Genomic DNA, 20,856 nt, shown 5'->3' on the forward strand with positions numbered 1-20,856 from the left:
TGCTTTACTTGTCAATTTAATAAATTTGTAGTGTCGATTTTAAATTTAATTTATACTGTTGCAATTTTTACAGGTCCTTTTTGAAACGTTTTGGTTCTGTTCATCGGTTGATGTAACTGCATTTAAAATTTGATCAGTATTGAGCCACAATGGGAGCTCTCAGCTACAGTACATGATTTGACTCGTAATCCATTCCATTACATATCTGGTTGTGTTTATGATTTGTAAATTGAATGGGACAAAGCACTGGGGTTTTCTTTTTTTGTAAAACAGAAACACTGCACTCCTAAGTGGGCTTGTATTGAAATGGAGACACGAGATCACTGATACCTGAAAACATTTCTGAACCTTTTCTTTAATCCTTTCAATGTAGCATTGTTTGCATATTTAATTGTAGTAGAGGGAAAAAAACATATACAATAGGTGGTCTAAAAATTTAAACTGATATAAATTATGGCTGACACAAGAACTACCATTGCTCTCAGCAAATTGCAAGACCAAGTTTAGGTCTCGGGGCATTTAGAATAAACCTTGTTTATTGCACAAAGCTCACATTGATTATGCTTCTTATGCTCATAAGAAGTGCGATATAGAAACTAGAACATAAATTGGGTTTGTCTCCACAGTAAAACAAAAGTATGCAGATAAACTCTACCACATGGCAAACCTACAGGCCTTAATACCTACAGTTAATCTGTCAGTGTTGTAAACCAGGTTATGTCCATTTATTCAGTGTAGATGATGTCATGTCTGTCTGCAATGCATTGGAAAAGGGAGAATCAAACATTTGTACTGAAGGTTGCCTCTTTTCAACTAATTCTTCTGAATAGTTGACTCCATCCACACAGAGGAAAAGATCCCCAAATAATCAGTGCTGTTGAATAACCTATTTGTCCATATGTTCATATATTTCTGTACATGTTATCCAATGACAAACACTCATTTAAATGAATCAAAATTACTGTCAAATTCCCTTACACACTCAGAACTCCATATGCTTGCTTCCTTGGTGCTGCTTATTGATGCTTGTTTTCCAAAACCTGCTTTCACATATGTACAAAATTGGCACCAATTGTCTTCACACACCCGAGTCCAAAATGGCAGGCGTTCCACCCTGTTCTTCCTGGTGTTGAAGCACTGAAAGCTCCCGCTGTGATGCTTTAGTGAGGCCGACAGTCAGAAATCCTAGTTTTGTAACAAAGGCTTCACTGGACCACAGAGGAGTAAGCCGTTGGGTAAAAACGAATGATGTTTGGATTGCTGGAAACAAGCGACAGGACTTTTTACCAATGCAGAATCATTGTCTTTTTCTGTCCATTATGGAAGTGGATCTAGTCCAGATGGTGCTAGAGATGTTCCTTAGGATAAGCTGTCTTCTCCTATGGCTGCTGCTGGTACTGACCCTCAGTGGCAGTGAAGAAGTCATCCAGCACACTCTGCATGTAGTCAAATGTGGGCCTGTCATCTGGCTTGCTCTTCCAGCATGTGTTCATAATGTCATAAAGCTCACTGGGACAGTCTTCGGGACACGGCATCCGATAACCTCGCTGGACAGCCATCATTACATCACCATTACTCATCCCTGCGGGGGAAAGAAACATTTCCAATTAATTCAGATTCATCAATAATGAATTCACATCCTTGTTCTACCTTTGCTAGCCTGAAACAGAACGGAAACTTAGCTGTGAATGCCTCACTTCTCTCTTCAACTGAGTCAGAGGACCATAAAACATAGTAACATTCCACACAACAGTGAGGAAGAGCACCAGCAGCACTTTATGGAGCACATTCATTGCCATTTAATATTTTTAGAATACATGAGTACAAAGTCAGTCACACAGGTTCAACGAAATATACAGTGCTGGCCAAAAGTATTGGCACCCCTGCAATTCTGTCAGATAATGCTCAATTTCTCCCAGAAAATGATTGCAATTACAAATGTTTTGGTAGTAATATCTTCATTTATTTTGCTTGCAATAAAAAAACACAAAAGAGAAAGAAAAAAAAAGTCAAATCAAGTATCAATTTACACAAAACTCCAAAAATGGGCCGGACAAAAGTATTGGCACCCTTTGAAAAATCATGTGATGCTTCTCTAATTTGTGTAATTAACAGCACCTGTTACTTACCTGTGACACATGACAGGTGGTGGCAATCACTAAATCACACTTGCAGCCAGTTAAAATGGATTAAAGTTGACTCAACCTCTGTCCTGTGTCCTTGTGTGTACCACATTGAGTATGGAGAAAAGAAAGAAGACCAAAGAACTGTCTGAGGACTTGAGAAGCAAATTTGTGAGGAAGCATGGGCAATCTCAAGGCTACAAGTCCATCTCCAAAGACCTGAATGTTCCTGTGTCTACCGTGCGCAGTGTCATCAATAGGTTTAAAGCCCATGGCACTGTGGCTAACCTCCCTAGATGTGGACGGAAAAGAAAAATTGACGAGAGATTTCAACGAAAGATTGTGCGGATGGTGGATAAAGAACCTCGACTAACATCCAGACAAGTTCAAGCTGTCCTGCAGTCCGAGGGTACAACAGTGTCAACCCGTACTATCCGTCGGTGTCTGAATGAAAAGGGACTCTATGGTAGGATACCCAGGAAGACTCCACTTCTGACCCAGAGACATAAAAAAGCCAGGCTGGAGTTTGCTAAAACTTACCTGAGAAAGCCAAAAACATTTTGGAAGAATGTTCTCTGGTCAGATGAGACAAAAGTAGAGCTTTTTGGGAAAAGGCATCAACATAGAGTTTACAGGAAAAAAAACGAGGCCTTCAAAGAAAAGAACACGGTCCCCACAGTCAAACATGGCGGAGGTTCCCTGATGTTTTGGGGTTGCTTTGCTGCCTCTGGCACTGGACTGCTTGACCGTGTGCATGGCATTATGAAGTCTGAAGACTACCAACAAATTTTGCAGCGTGATGTAGGGCCCGGTGTGAGAAAGCTGGGTCTCCCTCAGAGGTCATGGGTCTTCCAGCAGGACAATGACCCAAAGCACACTTCAAAAAGCACTAGAAAATGGTTTGAGGGAAAGCACTGGAGACTTCTAAAGTGGCCAGCAATGAGTCCAGACCTGAATCCCATAGAACACTTGTGGAGAGATCTGAAAATGGCAGTTTGGAGAAGGCACCCTTCAAATCTCAGGGAGCTGGAGCAGTTTGCCAAAGAAGAATGGTCTAAAATTCCAGCAGAGCATTGTAAGAAACTCATTGATGGATACCGGAAGCGGTTGTTCGCAGTTATTTTGTCCAAAGGTTGTGCTACCAAGTATTAGGCTGAGGGTGCCAATACTTTTGTCCGGTCCATTTTTGGAGTTTTGTGTAAAATGATAATTGATTTAATTTTTTTTTCATTGTCTTTTGTGTTTTTTCATTGCAAGCAAAATAAATGAAGATATTACTACCAAAACATTTGTAATTGCAATCATTTTCTGGGAGAAATTGAGCATTATCTGACAGAATTGCAGGGGTGCCAATACTTTTGGCCAGCACTGTATACCTTTCATTATCCTAAAATCTTCTAGCAACCAGTGCTTCAAACAAATCATGCAGTGCTTGTTTTCAACCAGCAGATGTCAGTGGACTATTGACTGTCATTTGACAACTTCAGATCATCAATCTTCAGAGCCTGATGCTTTTTTTGTTACCAATATTTTTATTAACAGAAGTTAATGAACTATATACGATAGGGCTTACAGAAAAAGTGAGTCATAGAGGTAGGCATGGTTTGCAAAAGTACAGAAGTTAGGATCAGAACAGAGCACAGAAGAGAAGATTCAATACAATAAAATTATTCTTCAGTAGATCCTTCCTCTAATTTGGTAGCTATACATTCAATAAAAGTGGTCCAGGGCTTTAAGGTTTTTTTTCTTTTTTTCTTTTTGCTTTATTCGTTTTTGCTGTAGGGCATTCTAATAAAACAATATTTTGAAATTCAAAAAGTCATGTTATTTCCATTGGTCGATTGGGTTAAAACCAGTGCCATTAGGGCAGAATGTAAAATCCATGTCTGATTCAGGTTGAGATGAAGACAGTAATCATCACTTAACAAATAAAGACATGGGACTTTGATCATTGTCATACCGCTGATATTTGATATCACTTCTGTTACATAATCCCAAAACATGTGTAAGTATGTAGTATGTATCCACTGCACCAGAGTTGCAAAGTGTGCAAGCTGGATTGGGAGCTCTTCCCATTATACATAGCAGATACTGTGTAACATATGCTTTATAAATTAACTTAAAATGTATGAGCTGATGTGCTCGATTTTTTGGATACTGCTTGAATGCCCTCCCAAATTCATGTCTACTTCAGAGTACAGTTAAATTTGACTAGCTCATGTTCCCATAAGCCAGTTACTCTGTGAGGAAGATTCATATGAATGGGATAATAAACTTTCATTAATTAAAGAGGCCACTAGAGGGCATCCTGCCCAGCCATTGGGATGAGAAGCAGTCATGGAGCCCCATGATGCTCCATAGGCACAGAGTGCAAACCATAATCTTAAGTACATAAACTATGAAGAACCTGGTAAGTTTATTTAATGTCCTGGAATGTTCTAAGACTGTGATCACTAAATATGTCTTTCAATAAATGAATGCCTTTTTTGAAACACTGACATTAGATATGTCTGTATGTGTAGTGGCGTGTATTTGTTGGATTGTGTTAGAACCTTTTTTCAGTGCTCTTACCTGGGTAAGGGATTTTTCCATATGTGACAATTTCATATAGAAGGATTCCAAATGACCACATGTCTGATTTAATTGTAAATGATCCATAATTGATGGCCTCCGGTGCTGTCCATTTAATGGGAAACTTGGCTCCTGTATGAAAACATTTGTTAGATTCCGCTTCCACCTTCAATCCCTGCCCCCTAACACCGGATACCTCTAGTATTTGATACTTTTATTTGTAGTATTGTGATGCATTTTGTATTCTGTGTTATAGGGACTGTTGTATCGTAGTACACTTGGCTTCCATCAGATTGCACAAGTTAATTTGCAGTAGGGCTCGAATAGTATTATGCTCACACTCACTGGTTTTGGAGTGCTGTTAGCCTGGTCTGACACTGTTGCTCAATTAAACAGAATGGATACACTTGTTCTACTGTGCTGGAAGTCTGTCTGGATAAGACTGTCTGATAAATGCATGTAATGTAATGTATGTAATTCAATTCCAGTTTTTCAACAGAATTTTCCTGGTTGCATTTCAGCAACTGTAAGATTTGGTGTCTGCAGCACACTGACACAGAGGGAACAGAGTCACAACTGGAATAAACATTCTTCTTGCTATGTCTGTCTCTATTTGTCCAGCATCAAATTAAGTGACAAAAACGTAAGTGCAAAATCTGCTATTCCTGAGTTGGTGGCTTTGAGTGTGTAAGCTTTGACAGGCCTGGTCTATATATAGCTTTATGTACTACACTGGAATGCAGAAAAAAGGATTATGCAACTGAGCAGAATATTGGCTAAATCAATACCACAGCATATTCATTGTACACTTCTTAAAACGTGATTTCTTTGCATCATTAATGTACAGAAATTCTTTTAGGCTGACTTGTCTTAGTTAACAACCGATTGAATGCTGCATACTAGTATACAATAACCTCAAGCAGCTACAACAGGGCAACAATGAGACATTGTGTATGAAAGTGATTGGTCAGCAGGGACGGGAAGCCCACCTTCTCTAGCTGTGTACTGATCATCCTCAATGACTCTCGCGAGGCCAAAATCAGCAATCTTGCAGAGCAGGCTCTCAGACACGAGAACATTTGCAGCTCTCAGGTCTCTGTGAATGTAGTTCTTTTTCTCAATGTAAGCCATCCCCTCTGCAATCTAGAAACAGGGTAAAAGCCCATTAGAGATTACATTCCACATTGGGAATGGTCTAAATCATGTTTAATATGAAAATAGACTCATAACTCCTGTTTCTAAACCACATATACTACTATCAACTTTGCACCTCACACGAACACAGTAGGCCATGTCACATAAAGTTACTTAAATGTGAAGGGTCTCAGTGTAATACGCTTTACAGGATACATGATCAATTGGCACAGACTACAGTTTTACACAAGACTAGAAGGACAGATTACAAGTCTTTTAAATGCTAGTGAAATCTTCATGCTAACCACACCAGCAGCACTGCACATGATGGCAGTTGCTTACAGATTAGCTATGCACAGCGTACCACCAGCTGTGCTGGTGGTCTTGACAATTGAGGTGTGGTATCTCTCCTCCATTAGACCATACATCCTCTCAGTCTTGCTGCATTGTTTCATCTGAATTAAGGTAGCACATTGCAGGTATAAATGATTGTATGATTTCATGTTTATTACAGACTTAAGTGTTAAAACTTAGCCAAAAGATCCACTGTTTTTTAAAGGCAACACTGAGAGAGTGATACAATTAAAATAGATAATTAACATACTTTGTTCCCTACAAATTACTTTAATAAATAAACTACAGTAATACACATTAACAGTAATTGAATGCTATCACATTATTTTCTCAAAATTCCCATTGGTCAAAACAGTAAGAAACAAAGTGTAATGAAACGCTGAATGTACTGAAGCACTGTTACTCACACTCTGTCTGAAGAGCCCTGACATAAAATGACAATGGCAACGATTGTGCAAGATGTAGTTCCCTTTTTGAGGTTACCAATGGAAAAACTGACATCACAGAAATTTTTGCACTTAATAGCACTTCTGTGGAAACAGGCTAACAAAAAAAGGCATCTGTAAAAAATACCTCTTTGAAACATCAATAACAATAATTCAAATTTATGAAAAGGAAAGAAGTCCGCCACCCACCCGGCAAGTCCGCACAAATAGAAAGTAAATACTACTAATAAAAAAGCACTTTGTACCTGGGCTGAAAAATCTATTAGTTTGGGTAGCAGCACTTTTCTGCCAGCTTCACTTTTTAAGAAATCCAGCAAACTACCTGTAAAAGACAGAGGAATGCCAATATTACCTGAACAATTAAGAATGTAGTAAAATGCATTAAATGCATTAAATGTATTAATATTAGAAATGTAAATACCAGATTATTAGTCTATTAGAATTACTTAGAGATGAATTTTGTCTTAAGCTTGACACTAAACTGTTGATGCAAACCTGAATTTCATTTCAATTCAAGGCCATCTCAAATACACATAAATAGAGCAAATGAACAAAAAACAGATATGAAATGGACAGGACTTTCAGATATGAAACGAAGCAGTATTCCATTTCCCCATCCACACTCCTTTGCAGTGGTGTAACTAAAGAATAGAAAGAATAGAAAAAAAGGTATGAATTAGAAGGTCAGATGTTTAGCTACCGTTGGCCATGAACTCGGTGATGATGTAGATGGGCTCGCTTTTAGTGACCACGGCATAAAGTCGCACCAGTCTGTCATGCTGCAAGGTCTTCATCAGGTTGGCCTCCTCCAGGAAGGCCTCCGCAGACATGGTCCCAGGTTTCAGGGTCTTCACTGCCACTTTGGTGCTGCTGTTGTAGAAGGCTGGTAAAGAAATCCGCAGAGTCTCAAGTACTGCTCAAGTCCTCAGTGGCTGTCCATGGTGAGTGGTATATCGTACAAACAATCAATTTATACAGCTGAATATTTCCTGAAGATAAGGAAGCTATCTTCCACTGATACGTACAGGCTAACACACCCCTCTGAGCTTCCTTTAATGGCAGGACATTTGAGGACAAAATGAGAGATGTAAAGGCACGTTGAACAATGTAGATACACAATATAGACATACATTGAAAACAACAGAATTTCACAGGTTGTGGTTAATGAATGCTCACACTAAGTTAAAAACAAAGTTAAAATGCTATGCTAGAATGCCAACACAGCAGTCAGTGTTGTCAGTTTATGGGACCATATGTGATGCCCCCATCGCAGAATGCAGCACAAATGTCATGTACTAATGTCATGAAACCAGCTGTCATTAAAAGGTAACCTTAAATCCAATAAGCTGTTCCTTACCTTGCTCTTCAGTAGGCATACACATTGACGAGAATGAAAATCATTTTAGTTTCCAAAATATACTGTACTGTATGAAAAAATAAATATAATAAATTAACTAAATATACGTACCTTTTAGATATCAAACTATATACTACTATTGATACACTACTACTACTAAAACTACTACCTGAGTACTTTTAATACAAAAAGCTGGCGTTTGACAAACTGCAAATTAGATGGTTGCCATTTTTCCATGGTAGGGTTTATACCTACTGCAGGGTTTTACCAGTTAATGAAAGGGTGTGTTAACCCTAAAGATACTGATCTTTAGTGGTACACACTGGTTTGGCATATTACTTAAGCAGAACAGGTTGTAAGGTCTGGTATATGGGGGCAGTGCTACTGAGACATAGAGAACGATTAAACGTGTCTCTGAATATCAAGCAATAGGAATGGTCATGAATGCAAACTGTACAGCATAGAGGCTGGATTGTGCTGTACTGAAAAAGCAAATGCAAATGTACATCTCTAAACTTTCCTCAGGGCAGTTATTGACAGATACTGTCTACTGACAAGTAAAGGCAATGCAAATGAAGCACAACATAGAGTATGCAAATTACCAGAACAAAAACAACATGCAAATAAACAGTAATACCTATCCTACCAATGCATATCTCAAAGCAATGCCCATTTGCACTTAATGTTTTGCAGCTGCCTTTCAATTCTGACACACATCAGCCATATTGTAAAACAAGGCACATCACATATCTTGGCATAATTCCATTTTCGTGCAGTGAATATGGAAAGTTTATGTTGTCTCTAACTTTGCGACAGGTGTTTACTCAAACAGAGATCTCAGTGAGCTCCTTATTACTCATTGGTTTTGGTATCGGTAGTGAGAGTCAGACAAAATATCTTTTTGTTAGACCCCATAACCCTGCATTAAGGGGAAGTCATCAGCTGGACCTAACGCAAAGGCTCTTGTACACAGCCCAAGAAACTCCTTGCTATTTGGCAACCTAAGAAAAAAATATACAAAAATACCAATGAGTCTTTGACTGGCTGAATAAAATATTAAATAATATGCATTTTCTTTATAAAAAACAACTTGTATTACAACAGAAAGGCCTTCAGCAAACTGACTTGTGCCGTAGGTTTAATAGGTTCAAATGTTAAAACTACTCCTAACAGGGCTTTTGGGTGACTATATTGCCATGCTGTTTACGGTAAAAAGACTCTCACAAAGGGGTATGAAAGGAAACGTGCTGTAGAACGGTTCAATGGTTTCCTCACGGTGTCACAGAGGAAGGCATTTCACTTGAATTTTGCGTCAAGGAGGCCGCATAAACAAGGGGAAACATCTTGAACTGAAGAACCCCCCACTCCATTTGTATATCTGTAAAGCTGGGTACTTCCTGGAATTCACGGCCGGCATGAATATAGGAAGTGCATGAATAATCATAACGATGCAAATTCTGCAGCGAAGGGAGGGAGCCTTCCATTCCCCTCTTTGTGCTTCAAGAGCTACGGCTTTTGCACGTCCTCCAGTACACACTTCACCCACTATATATCACTGGTACTGTGAAATGACTTGCTGCAGAATACAATGGTACAGTCGCACAATAAATGGGCTATTGTACAAAAGATGCAATCAGTTACTCTGCACCAACTGATGTGTTTAACCTTCAAACAATCATATAAACAAAGGTTTGTGAAAAGCTTACAGTTAGGATTATACATACATATATTCTCATAGAATATACTTTATCATTGTAGTATAGTGAAGTATAGTTTCATTATGTTCTTTGTCTTTACCACAAATACTGAGAAAGTATCTAGGCTTTCTTACTTTGGGTCCTGCTACAATACAGAATAATGAGGTCAGTAGAGTGCAGCACAGTCCTTTTTCTGTATTCTAAATAAGGACAGAAAGCAGAGGTGGTAAGACTCACCCATCCAAACTTCACCAAACTGTCCCGCCCCAAGCTTTTTCACCATCTTGATGGACTCCTTTGAGATTTCCCACGCGTCTTTGTCCCATGGTGTCTGGGCTTTGGGTTTCACACAGGGCTTGTCCAGTTTTCGGCAGAGCCCATCTGCTTGCTCTGCACAGCAAACAAACGTTTCATGCCTCTTGACATTTTGTGTTGAATGGTTGTTGATTCCAGGGGTCACTATTAACTATTTACTGGCAAATGGTTCTGGTACACTTCCAACCAGTTTTTTTAACACGTTGTTACTGTTACTGTATTTATTCTTAAAATTAATCGCCTTATTAGTCAAGAACTTTAGGCGAAGTCACAGGGCACAAGCATACAGACAATGAACAGAATCTATATAGTGAGTGGTTAAATTTCACCGGGCTCAGATGACAATAAGAGTAACATTTTACTCTGGTACTTACTCTGGTAGTGCTTTATCATGCTGTTGATGTCAGAGAAGGTGTTTTTAGGAGAGACGTAGTAGCCTCCATTGTCCATTGTGCGGATCTTATAATGTTTGACAGTGTCTGCACCCTGGTCATCTATATCCCTGATAGACAGCGAGTAACTTCCTGATAAAAACAAGAACACAGAAACACACATCTTCAGGCTTGAAAGAAATACTATCCCACTGTTCTGGTACATACTGTATCCTTTGATTAAACAGCTCTTTACCTTTTCAAAAGGTTTCTAATACTAATACTAATCATACTTTTCAAAAATCCAAACTGGTTAGTCATTTATTTTTCAAAACCTTTTCAAAACCCCATCTGGTAACTAATTCTTTCAACTTTTTTTAGTTTACATATTTGTGTAACTCTTTTTGAGAACCTCTCCAAATTAGAGTACAATTACAGTTCATTTTTGTTAAAAAGTAAAATCAGCTGTGTATCTTTAATTGTAACTCTATTCCTCAAATTCTGTTGGTGACTTTTCAGAAACAGTCTGAACTTGTACTACAGAACTTAGTATAAATGTTGGTGCCGCAGACCCAGGTTTAAATGTTGTTGCTACTACTCTCATTCTAAATGTTTTTGCCACAGACCACAGTCTATATTTTGCTGCCACAAACCCTAGCATATTACAGTATGGTGCTGGGAGGATGACATCTGCGTAACTCAAGTACACTGTACCCCGAGTAAAAACAGCTTCTCACGAGCACATTTTAGTAGCATATTTTAGTAGCATGTCAATACAATGCTTGAACACATTATGCCAGTCTAGGTGACAATATTTCATTATGCATATGTACCTTTGGATGTCTCACTCTCTCGAATGAGGAAAGATCCTGGCTTATTTGCAGGAGCCAGCAGTTGCCTCTCTGCATCTCTCCTGGTAATGTCTTTAAAGAACCAGCTGTGTAACACAAAAAACAAGCTGCAAATCAAAGCCTTTCAAGAAACGAGCCCATAGGCATACATATATAAAATTCATCTGCATCATCATTATTCCTTCATCATATGGTATTTTATAATAATTTCTCAGTCTGTTATGTCTGCCATGTTATTTGTGAGGTGGCTTGTTAGTTAAGACAAAGGCAATGCAGCTGAGGGTACAAGGTCAGTGTTTATATTTGACATGAATGATGTGTTTGTAGTTAAATGTACAGGCTTACTCTTCACTCTCCACTGTGTCTGCTTGAGCTACATAATTACTGGGAATCAAACCCTCCTTCTTGGTCATAAGAGACTTTGCTCTCCACCATTCTCCTTTCCTGGAAGGAAACAAGGCATGCGTGAAACAAAGGGTATGGTTCTATGTGACATTGCTGCAAATGCATGCCTGACAAAATAAAAGAGGCTGAAAAGTTATGTTAATTGCCGGGAAAAAAACCTCTCTGTTAGGTTGTTGAAGAAGTCTATCAGCTTTGATGGACCAGATTTACAAACTTTGTATTTACTGCTACAAAACTATAAACACTTACAAAACATAACAGAATGTACTTATAGTCCTGACATAACACAGAGGGTGTGATAAATCATACACTTTTCCATTAAGACAAAAAATAAATCAACTTACTCTTCAAGAACTTTAAGTCGTTCTCCTTTCTTAAACGTCAAATCTCCACTGTGTACTGCTTCATATGGGTACAGTGCAACCACTATTTTCACAGACCCATTTTGCTCTGTAACAGAAAAGCAGTCTTACTCATGTCCTTATAGCTGCCCACTTTAAAGGTGACGTGAAAAAGGGACAAACATACCCTCCATTCTTTGGAACACTTGGCCAGGAAGAAGACCCCCTTGAGTTGGCAAACTCTATGGCAACAAATAAACAAAACAAAATATGATTATTGCTAACAAATGATAAACAACAAAAGAAGACATCAGTGTACTACAGTGCTTTTTAATGTGACCAGGTGGCATCGTTATTACTTAAAAACTTAAGAAAAGCTATATTATTGTGTATCTTCCTTATGACCTGTGGTTTTATAAGATTTCTCAAATTATACTCTTTGGCTCTTAAAACTCAATGTAATATACTTTCATGGGTAGATTTGGCATCATATCTATAAACCTAAAAATTTCTCAACATCTTTATAATGTAGTAACATTGCAGACATTCTAATCCAGAGTGACATACACAATCTGCACATGTTATCTATTCTTACAACTGGATATTTACTGAGGAAAGTGACTTTAGGTACCCATCCCAAGAGCACAAACAGCAGTGTCCCACTGGGGGGACTGAACCATCAACATCTGGGTTACAAGCCCTGTTTTTGCAGATGAATCAGATCCAGTCACTGGTAAATTCAATAAATTATGTTGTAATATTATATGGAAAGCCAATGAAATTGGCTTTAGTATTAAGACATGGGCACAAACTCAAATGAAAAACACAAATACATCTCATATCAGATGTCTGTTATCTTTCATATGCAGAGTATTACGATATTTGCAATTTTGGAGATGATTACTGCTTTGTCTTTCTGTACATTGGATTAGGCATTCGGAATTTCAAATTCCTGGTGATAATCAAGATACATGTCAATCAGCCAGTAAGACATATGAAGCACCTTCGTACTACTCTGACTGGCACTGTGTAATTGTTACCGCATTGATGGTCAGTGAGCTACAGATAGCGGAGAACCTGACCTTATCTAATATCTGTCCAAGACCTGTTTTGATAATGTTGCTCACTCAGATCACTCAAAAGCAGCTGATTCATTTTAACTTATTTAACTAGTTGCATTTAATATAGTACCTCTGTCCTTCTATGAAATGATAGTAAAGATCTGTCCCAAAAAAAGTCTGTTTTGCATAAGTGGAGTACTATTATTAAAGAAACCTATGTAACCTCAAGGAGGAATATATTGCACTCACCCTAAAAAGAAACCCACTAAGGTTTCAAAAATCCATTTTAACATTTAATTAAAAATCATGTCTGAGCACATCCTTGACAAAATGTTATTAAATGGAGGCCATTCTCTTTGTTACAGTATGACTAAATCATTTAATGCAAAGGTAAAGGTATCGCATTCAGCACAACAGTAAGAAGGAAGAAGGAATCATTACCACGTTAAAGCCACTGTAAGTTTTCTGTCTTGCCTGTTTGTAGTTCATTGGCTGCCACTGACTCGTTGATACACACAGTGCTAGACCACTACTTTCAGCTTGCATTACATCAGTTATTCAGCTTTAATTCTTATTTGAGCAACTGGCTGATGTATTATGCAGTTTAAATCATTAACAATTATAACCACTGTGGTGGCAGTGTAGCATAGTGGTAACAAGCAAGGTACTGCTGCTGTACACTTGGGCAAGGTACTTAACCCAGAACTGCCTCAGTAAATACCCAGCTGTATAAATGGATACGGTTGAATAATTGTAACCTATGTTAATCACTCTCGATAAGAGCATCTGCTAAATCACAATAATGTAATGTAACTAGACCATGAATGAATCATAGACTCCAACTCTCAAACATGATCAATTAATAACTATATAATGTAAAATAAAGTTAGGAGAAAAATGACAGCACATCAGCATGTCCATGCAAACCTGCTAACCGAATAGACTAGTGCAGAAAGCCACTTTCTCTGGGTACCCCCCACTACTTACTGGCCTACTGGTGGTGGGGTCTCTCACATATCTAGTTCGGTCGGTACGTACTGGTTGGTTTTTCGTGTGAGCACGCGTATCCTCATTCCCGCCATTGGTCAGCTTGGATTTTATACAACCCATATTTTCTGTTAAAAGGGGAGGAAAAAGGAAAAAAAAGCATATGTGATTTTGCACCCTATAAAAATGACAGTGAGGTTAGACTACAGAGAAACAACAGGCATTACATGTGTTATACAGCATTATTTTTTCCCAGATCATTCTGCTCACAATGACATCAGTATTGATTTGAACTTAGTGAAACATATGGCCATTATTCTACTGGTTAGGTGCCTAGCAGGGAAGAATATGATAAATAGAAGTATAATGCATACTGTTTTCATGCAATAAGTCTGTTTTTAATGTGCAACAACATTTCAGTCCATGTGTGTCTTGAAAATAACACACGTACACTCATCAAAGGGTTGTTTATGAGAAAAAAGGTGAGGAAATGTTTCACTTTTTAATATTGTCATTTATTTGCCAAACATAAAGCAGAAGCCTTTTGACAAATTTGGGTCCATCACTTCCATCTGGCTCTGTGCATATGGCATATTGTTCAGAGCAGAAGCCACATGGGTTTCTCTCCATTAAACCTGTAACACTATAACACAGTGCCCACTTGATAACCCCAATGATATACTGGTATCTATACGCCTAATTGTTCTCTTGTAGCACAATGGTGCATGCTACCTTGTAGATGTTTCAGTGGCATTGGGCTCGACTGTCTTAGCTGAGCAGTTATCCTGTTTTTATGGCACTTTGTGTGGTAATATTAAGTAGCCTTCACACACCATTTACATTACTCTATTCAATGGTTTTATGAACTCACTCCATTAAACCCTTAACACTATAACATAGCCTTTACACAGCATTTACACTACTCTATACAATGGATATACTGTATGTAGAGACCACATACAGAAAGACAGAAGGAGAGAAAGTAAAATGTGAGAGCATGGTCTATATTTTTCCAACCTTTAAATATTCAAATATGCTGCATAAACCATACAGACACACAGATGGGAAATAAATACAAACATGGACAACATAATGAGTAGTTTGTTCCCCAGTGATCTTTAACCTTTATGTTTTTTCACAGCTATGCACACAGAACCATTCAGGCAAGACCATCAGTCTATGAGACAAATTTAACCTATTTTTAACCACTGCTGAAAGGATTGTTCCGCTGTTAATATCTTGACAGTACGATAACAACACTGAAAACAAGATAACTTGTAAAAATCATGTCCTATATCTAATTGCATCCTCTGCCAACACTGACTGCAGTCGTCAACATGCCCTTTGAGTAGTGTGATAATAGAGAGGTCACTTGTGCATTCGTGTACACTATATGGCCAAAAGTATGTGGACACCCCTCCTAATTATTGAGTTCAGGTGTTTCAGTCACACTGATTGTTAACAGGTGCATAAAGTCAAGCACATAGCCATGCGATCTCCATAGACAAACCTTACAAGTAGAATGGGTCGTACTGGAGAGCTCAGTGTCTTTAAACGTGGGACTGTCATAGGATGCCATCTTTGCTATAAGTCAGTTTGCAAAATTTCTGTCCTGTTAGATCTGCCCCGGTCAACTGTAAGTGCTATTATTGTTAAGTAGAAGCGCCTAGGAGCAACAACAGCTCAGCCACGAAGTGGTAGACCACGCAAACTTGCAGAGCGGGGCCGTCCAGTGCTGAAGCACGTAGCATGTAAAAACCGCCTATCCTCTGTTGAATCACTCTCTACAGAGTTCCAAACTGTTTCTGGCTGCAACATCAACACAAGAACTGTGCGTCGGGAGCTTCATGAAATGGGTTTCCTTGGCCGAGCAGCTGCACACAAGCCCAACATCACTATGCGCAAAGCCAAGCAAAGACTGGAGTGGTGCAAAGCACGCCACCACTGCACTCTGGAACAGTGGAAACGCGTTCTCTGGAGTGATGAATCACGCTTCACTATCTGGTAGTCTGAAGGGCGAATCTGAATTTGGCAGATGCCAGGAGAGCGCTACCTACCGGAATGCACAGTGCCTGCTGTAAAGTTTGGTGGAGGAGGAATAATGGTGTGGGGCTGTTTTTCAGGGTTGGGGCTAGGCCCCTTAGTTCCAGTAAAGGGTAACATTAACGCTACAGCATACAAAGACATTTTAGACAATTGTATGCTTCCAACTTTGTGGCAAAAGTTTGAGGAAGGCCCTTTCCTGTTCCAGCATGACTGTACCCCTGTGCACAAAGCAAACGTCCATAAAGACATGGTTTGACGAGTTTGGTGTGGAGGAACTCCATTGGCCTGCACAGAGCCCTGACCTCAACCTCACTGAATACCTTTGGGATGAATTAGAACGCCAATTGCGAGCCAGGTCCTCTCGTCCAACATCAGTGCCTGACCTCACAAATGCTCTTTTGGCTGAATGGGCACAAATTCCCACAGACACACTCCAAAATATTGTGGAAAGCCCTCCCAGAAGAGTGGAGGCTGTTATAGATGCAAAGGGGGGGGGGGGGAGCACAACTCCATATTAATGCCCATGGTTTTGGTTTTGGAATAGGATGTCCAATAAAGTTGGTGTGATAGTCAGGTGTCCACATACTTTGAGCCATATAGTGTATATATAAGGAAAAAAAATACAGTTCATTCAGTACATTCATTTTGACTTTCAGGACAGAAGAGTCCAAAAAGGAGGCAGGGCTTCAATTCTCAAAAAGCCAAACATATATTTCTTTGATTTATAAGAGAAGTGTACTGGCTACATACATTAATTTCTGAGACTGGATTTAAGGAAGGACTGGATTCATGACCTTTTGTTTGTCCTTAAGTTTTTTTTTGTCTTTTCAATACTCATTATGGTCTTAAAATGACAATTTCTACCCAAGACATCAAACAGATGATGCCAAGGGAACAGAAATTGCCAGATTGTGTCTTTCCATTTTTCCACCACAGAATATTTTTATAAGATGAGAATATTCTGGCTTTAGTTGCTTTCGTATTCAGGCAAATGTCATAAACCAAGAGGTGTGAACGTGAAATTGGAGTCATTACCTCATTGCAACAGTCTACATCAATGCCATTTGTATTAACTGTGATGGTGGCACTCAATTATAACAAGACATACTAATTGGATTAAAATGCATGTGAGTCACTCCTTGTCAGAACAGTTTTTTTTTTTACAAAGTCAGTTCATTTCATCAGGTGTCAAAAAAAAAAACAACAAAAACACAAAGCAAACAAACAAAAAAAAAACGCCAGACTTGGCCTGGATTTAACCTAACCACGGCATTCTAAAGATCTTCATCTTTAATGTCTTAATCTTAATCATGTGTTTTTTTTTTCAGTAGTTTTAAGATATAACACCAGGTGCTTGGCAGTCACTGAAACAAACAAAAAAAAGTTTCTCAAACTTTAGGAAAAAGCCAGCTGTGGTTGGATTGAACAAGGGAAATGATGTAACTGGTATTAGAAGAACAAACTGATTTTTTTGCCTGTTTTCAAACAACAATGAACAAATTCATTAAGATTTCACAAATCTTGTGTGCAGTGAAATTAAAACTGTTAAGATCAAAGACAGCAATGCCCTGCAGTAGTTTTAACAATCACAAGTGAAATTTGCTGTTGCTCTATGAAGAAAGCCATTAGCTCTAAGTCAGTTCTCTTGTTTGGGCTCAATGAATAGTATACTAGGGGAATGCCAGTTGGGCCAAACTGTAACAAATAAACCAATGAAAGACTGCACACTCATCAGATATGCTGTAAATGCTGCATTGACCCTTTGCTAGCAAATTATTTTACAATAGCAAATGTGAAACATTTACATGAACAAAATATGTTCTATTGAAGGAAATTCCCTTTACATTTATAAATTGTGATGTCCTCAGGCAGAGCAAATGTCTGAGACGATATTATCAGTGTTTGACCAAATATTTTCCTTCCCAGTGGATACACTACGCTGTTCTTTCTGTGGTATTATTTCCTCAAACACTGGTATTTGAGGAAATGTTGAACAGTTTTGCTTTCAGGCAAGTTTAGCTGCCCACTAAGGCCCACTATGCACAATTCCATATGCACAAACCCCCTGACCCCAGACAGAGGCAACACATTTTTAAATCATGTTTCACCCAGTTGTTAAGGTGAAAGGAAACAGAAATATGAAATGTGCTATCTTTTAACCTCAGAAGGATGACATTAAGAAGGGCTAAATTTAAACAGGAAAGAGAAACAAAATTCACTTTCTGCACCTGCATTGCATAGAGCTAGTATCATTTTGTTGTAGTTAAGATCAAACTTAATTTTAATCTACACAACAACTGAGGTAATACAGTCTACAAACCCATTCCCCTACAGTCCATGTAATATGTCTACTAACAATTCAAAATATAAGGAGATCTACTATTTTGCTATGTATAAACAGCATGGCTAAAACTTCAATTCAGTTCTCATCGTTTTATCCCAGCATTCTCAAAAAAGCAAGGTTAGGATAAGTGGGTTAATTTGAAGAACAAAACTATATTACTCCGACACGATATCTCTACCAACCAAAAGAAACATATTGTGCGGATATTTTGCTGCACAAATATTTAAGGGGAAAAAACACACCACATGGGTAAATAAATTGTTGGCGATTATCCACTTATTTATAATAGAATACTTAATACTTAACAAGTTAAATTCACAAGACATAGTGCTGCTGGGCCTTCTCATTTTGAGAGAAGCCAGCTGTCATGTTACAGTATTTTTAGGCTTCTGACAGGAAACTGGAAGAACTTTTTGGTCAGATTACCGTGATGTGCCCCACTTCCTTCAATAACCAAAGGCAGGCGGAGCCAGAGAAAACCAGCACACAGCAGTCTGGTTTCTAATGCCAAGCAGTGTATTTCTCTATACACATCCCGATGTTCATGTGGGTTTCCAAATTCAGGTTTCATAATTATCCTTGTCAGGATGTTCAACAAGGCATAGACTTGAAGATTAGCATGGAGTCTCAACACTGGGCTGTGGTCATCCAAAGACACAGTCACTGCCATAAGGGGTGTACAATCAACACAGTCAGTTCTGTTATGTCTTATGGTGACTGGCAACCTATGGAAATTACCACACTACATCAAGAACACCTCCTAGCACAAGACGTGCAACTGAATATGTCAGATAAGAAATATAGAAAGATTAAAATGGTCCTCTGTACCCAACTTTTACTAGAACGTTTTAGTGCTTACCACCAACAAAATGTCAACATGCTTACGATTCTGCAAATAAGTGAATAAAGGTATTGTGACAGAACACACATAAATTACTTGTAAAAATATGGAAGCAGAAGTTGCTAGACATTTATTTTGTACTGTAATCCCTATTTGTGCTGGAGACAGTTTTCTGCGATCATTCTTCCAACCCTGCCAAACCTGCTCTCCTGTGGGTTAATTCACATGTTAAATCCTTGCATCCTTCACAAACACTGTGAGGAATACAGAGTGTGATTTCCCTTAACAGATAACCTTTCATAGCTTACCATTTCTGTACCTTAAAAATGATTTTTGTATGTGTATAGATCAATATAATTACCATGATGTTCCCCAATGTAATGCTACGGAGTATATGATTCCAATCTGAACAAGGGACAAAATTTACCTGGAAACTTTAATTTGAGACACACATAAGCAGTCTAATTACACACTGCAAATGTGTGATCACAAGTCTTTTACTTACCCACAAAAGTACCATGGCAACCATAAAACATTTGCCATAATCTCATGGAAGCTAACATTGATCATGCCTGACTTCCATTATAAAGATTGTCTGCATTTGAGACAGGGCATAGGCAAGCAGGGCGCATATAGGTTGCATCTGCTTAAACAACTAACTTTATTCAAGAACTTTATTCTGTCATGCAAAAGCAGCCTTGGCCATTCAGGTTACTTGCATGCCCATGTTGAAACAGAACAGCCTATGCATGTAACTCCAGTAACCTGAGCTAAGATTAGGCTACAACAGAGGCTGGATGTTGGTAAATTTTCAGGAGAAACTTCCTTTCAGCGCATGGCTGAAATAGCCGATAAATAGCCTAAATCAATAAATTGCCGTTCGACAATGCAAACAGCGGAAACTATAGGATCAGTGTTTATTTTATTCACGAAACGTAATTTATTTTAATTAATTCGTTATTTAAATCTAACAAAGTCGTGAAAATGTGAAATGCATTAATAATACTTAACCTAATCGCAACATAATGTCAATATTCAGATCTAACCGGTATCATCATCATCATCAATATGACTAGAAAGCTAATAATGGTTTGGACAGAACAACACAGAACGATAACTTGAGATGACAGGCCACAGCATGAAACAGATAGCTGCTGGCAACTTCTGGAACGCTTCGTCAAAACGACAGCACCTTACATGTAAATAAGGCCAATCGTGTTCAGCTAAAACGATCTCATCTGTTCACTGACACAGGCAATCCAGAAAAGCAATTTATTTAAATACAGTATCAGAAACACCTTTAGTGGTCCATTTACGATTAACAAATGAAATAACAGACACTTCGGGAAATGTACAAATGTGTACAACTTAATAAATATGACAAATAATTAAATAGCATACTTACTTTATCAAAACGGCTATAAAACGTTCCGATGCTGTTCCAGTACACAGTAAATCGTAATCACTGTCCGATTTACTCACCAATTTTACCAAAGTGAACGGTCCGGCTGTAACTTCACCAGCACCATCCACTTCACAGAATGAGGAACTTGATATTCAGTTGGTTGGGAGTTTTTGTTGCCACTTCCTGGTGCACTGTCCAAGGCGTTTA

General features: G+C 38.5%; 1 protein-coding gene across 1 annotated transcript; it reads right to left on the bottom strand.

Moving 5' to 3' along the window:
• Positions 1-7: 7 nt before the first annotated feature.
• On the bottom strand, positions 8-20,776 carry LOC118772394 (tyrosine-protein kinase Lyn-like). The gene is made up of 13 exons (XM_036520674.1): positions 20,650-20,776; positions 14,014-14,141; positions 12,153-12,207; positions 11,969-12,074; positions 11,565-11,663; positions 11,202-11,305; positions 10,372-10,521; positions 9,920-10,072; positions 7,329-7,511; positions 6,874-6,950; positions 5,684-5,837; positions 4,695-4,826; positions 8-1,582 (listed from the first exon to the last, which is right to left on the bottom strand). Exons 2-13 carry the CDS (start codon positions 14,134-14,136, stop codon positions 1,380-1,382), a joined length of 1,539 nt encoding a protein of 512 aa, XP_036376567.1. The 5' UTR covers positions 14,137-14,141; positions 20,650-20,776; the 3' UTR covers positions 8-1,379.
• Between the last annotated feature and the right edge of the window lie 80 nt (positions 20,777-20,856).

This window comes from Megalops cyprinoides, chromosome 2, assembly GCF_013368585.1.
Source record: "Megalops cyprinoides isolate fMegCyp1 chromosome 2, fMegCyp1.pri, whole genome shotgun sequence".
Lineage (NCBI taxonomy): Eukaryota > Metazoa > Chordata > Actinopteri > Elopiformes > Megalopidae > Megalops > Megalops cyprinoides.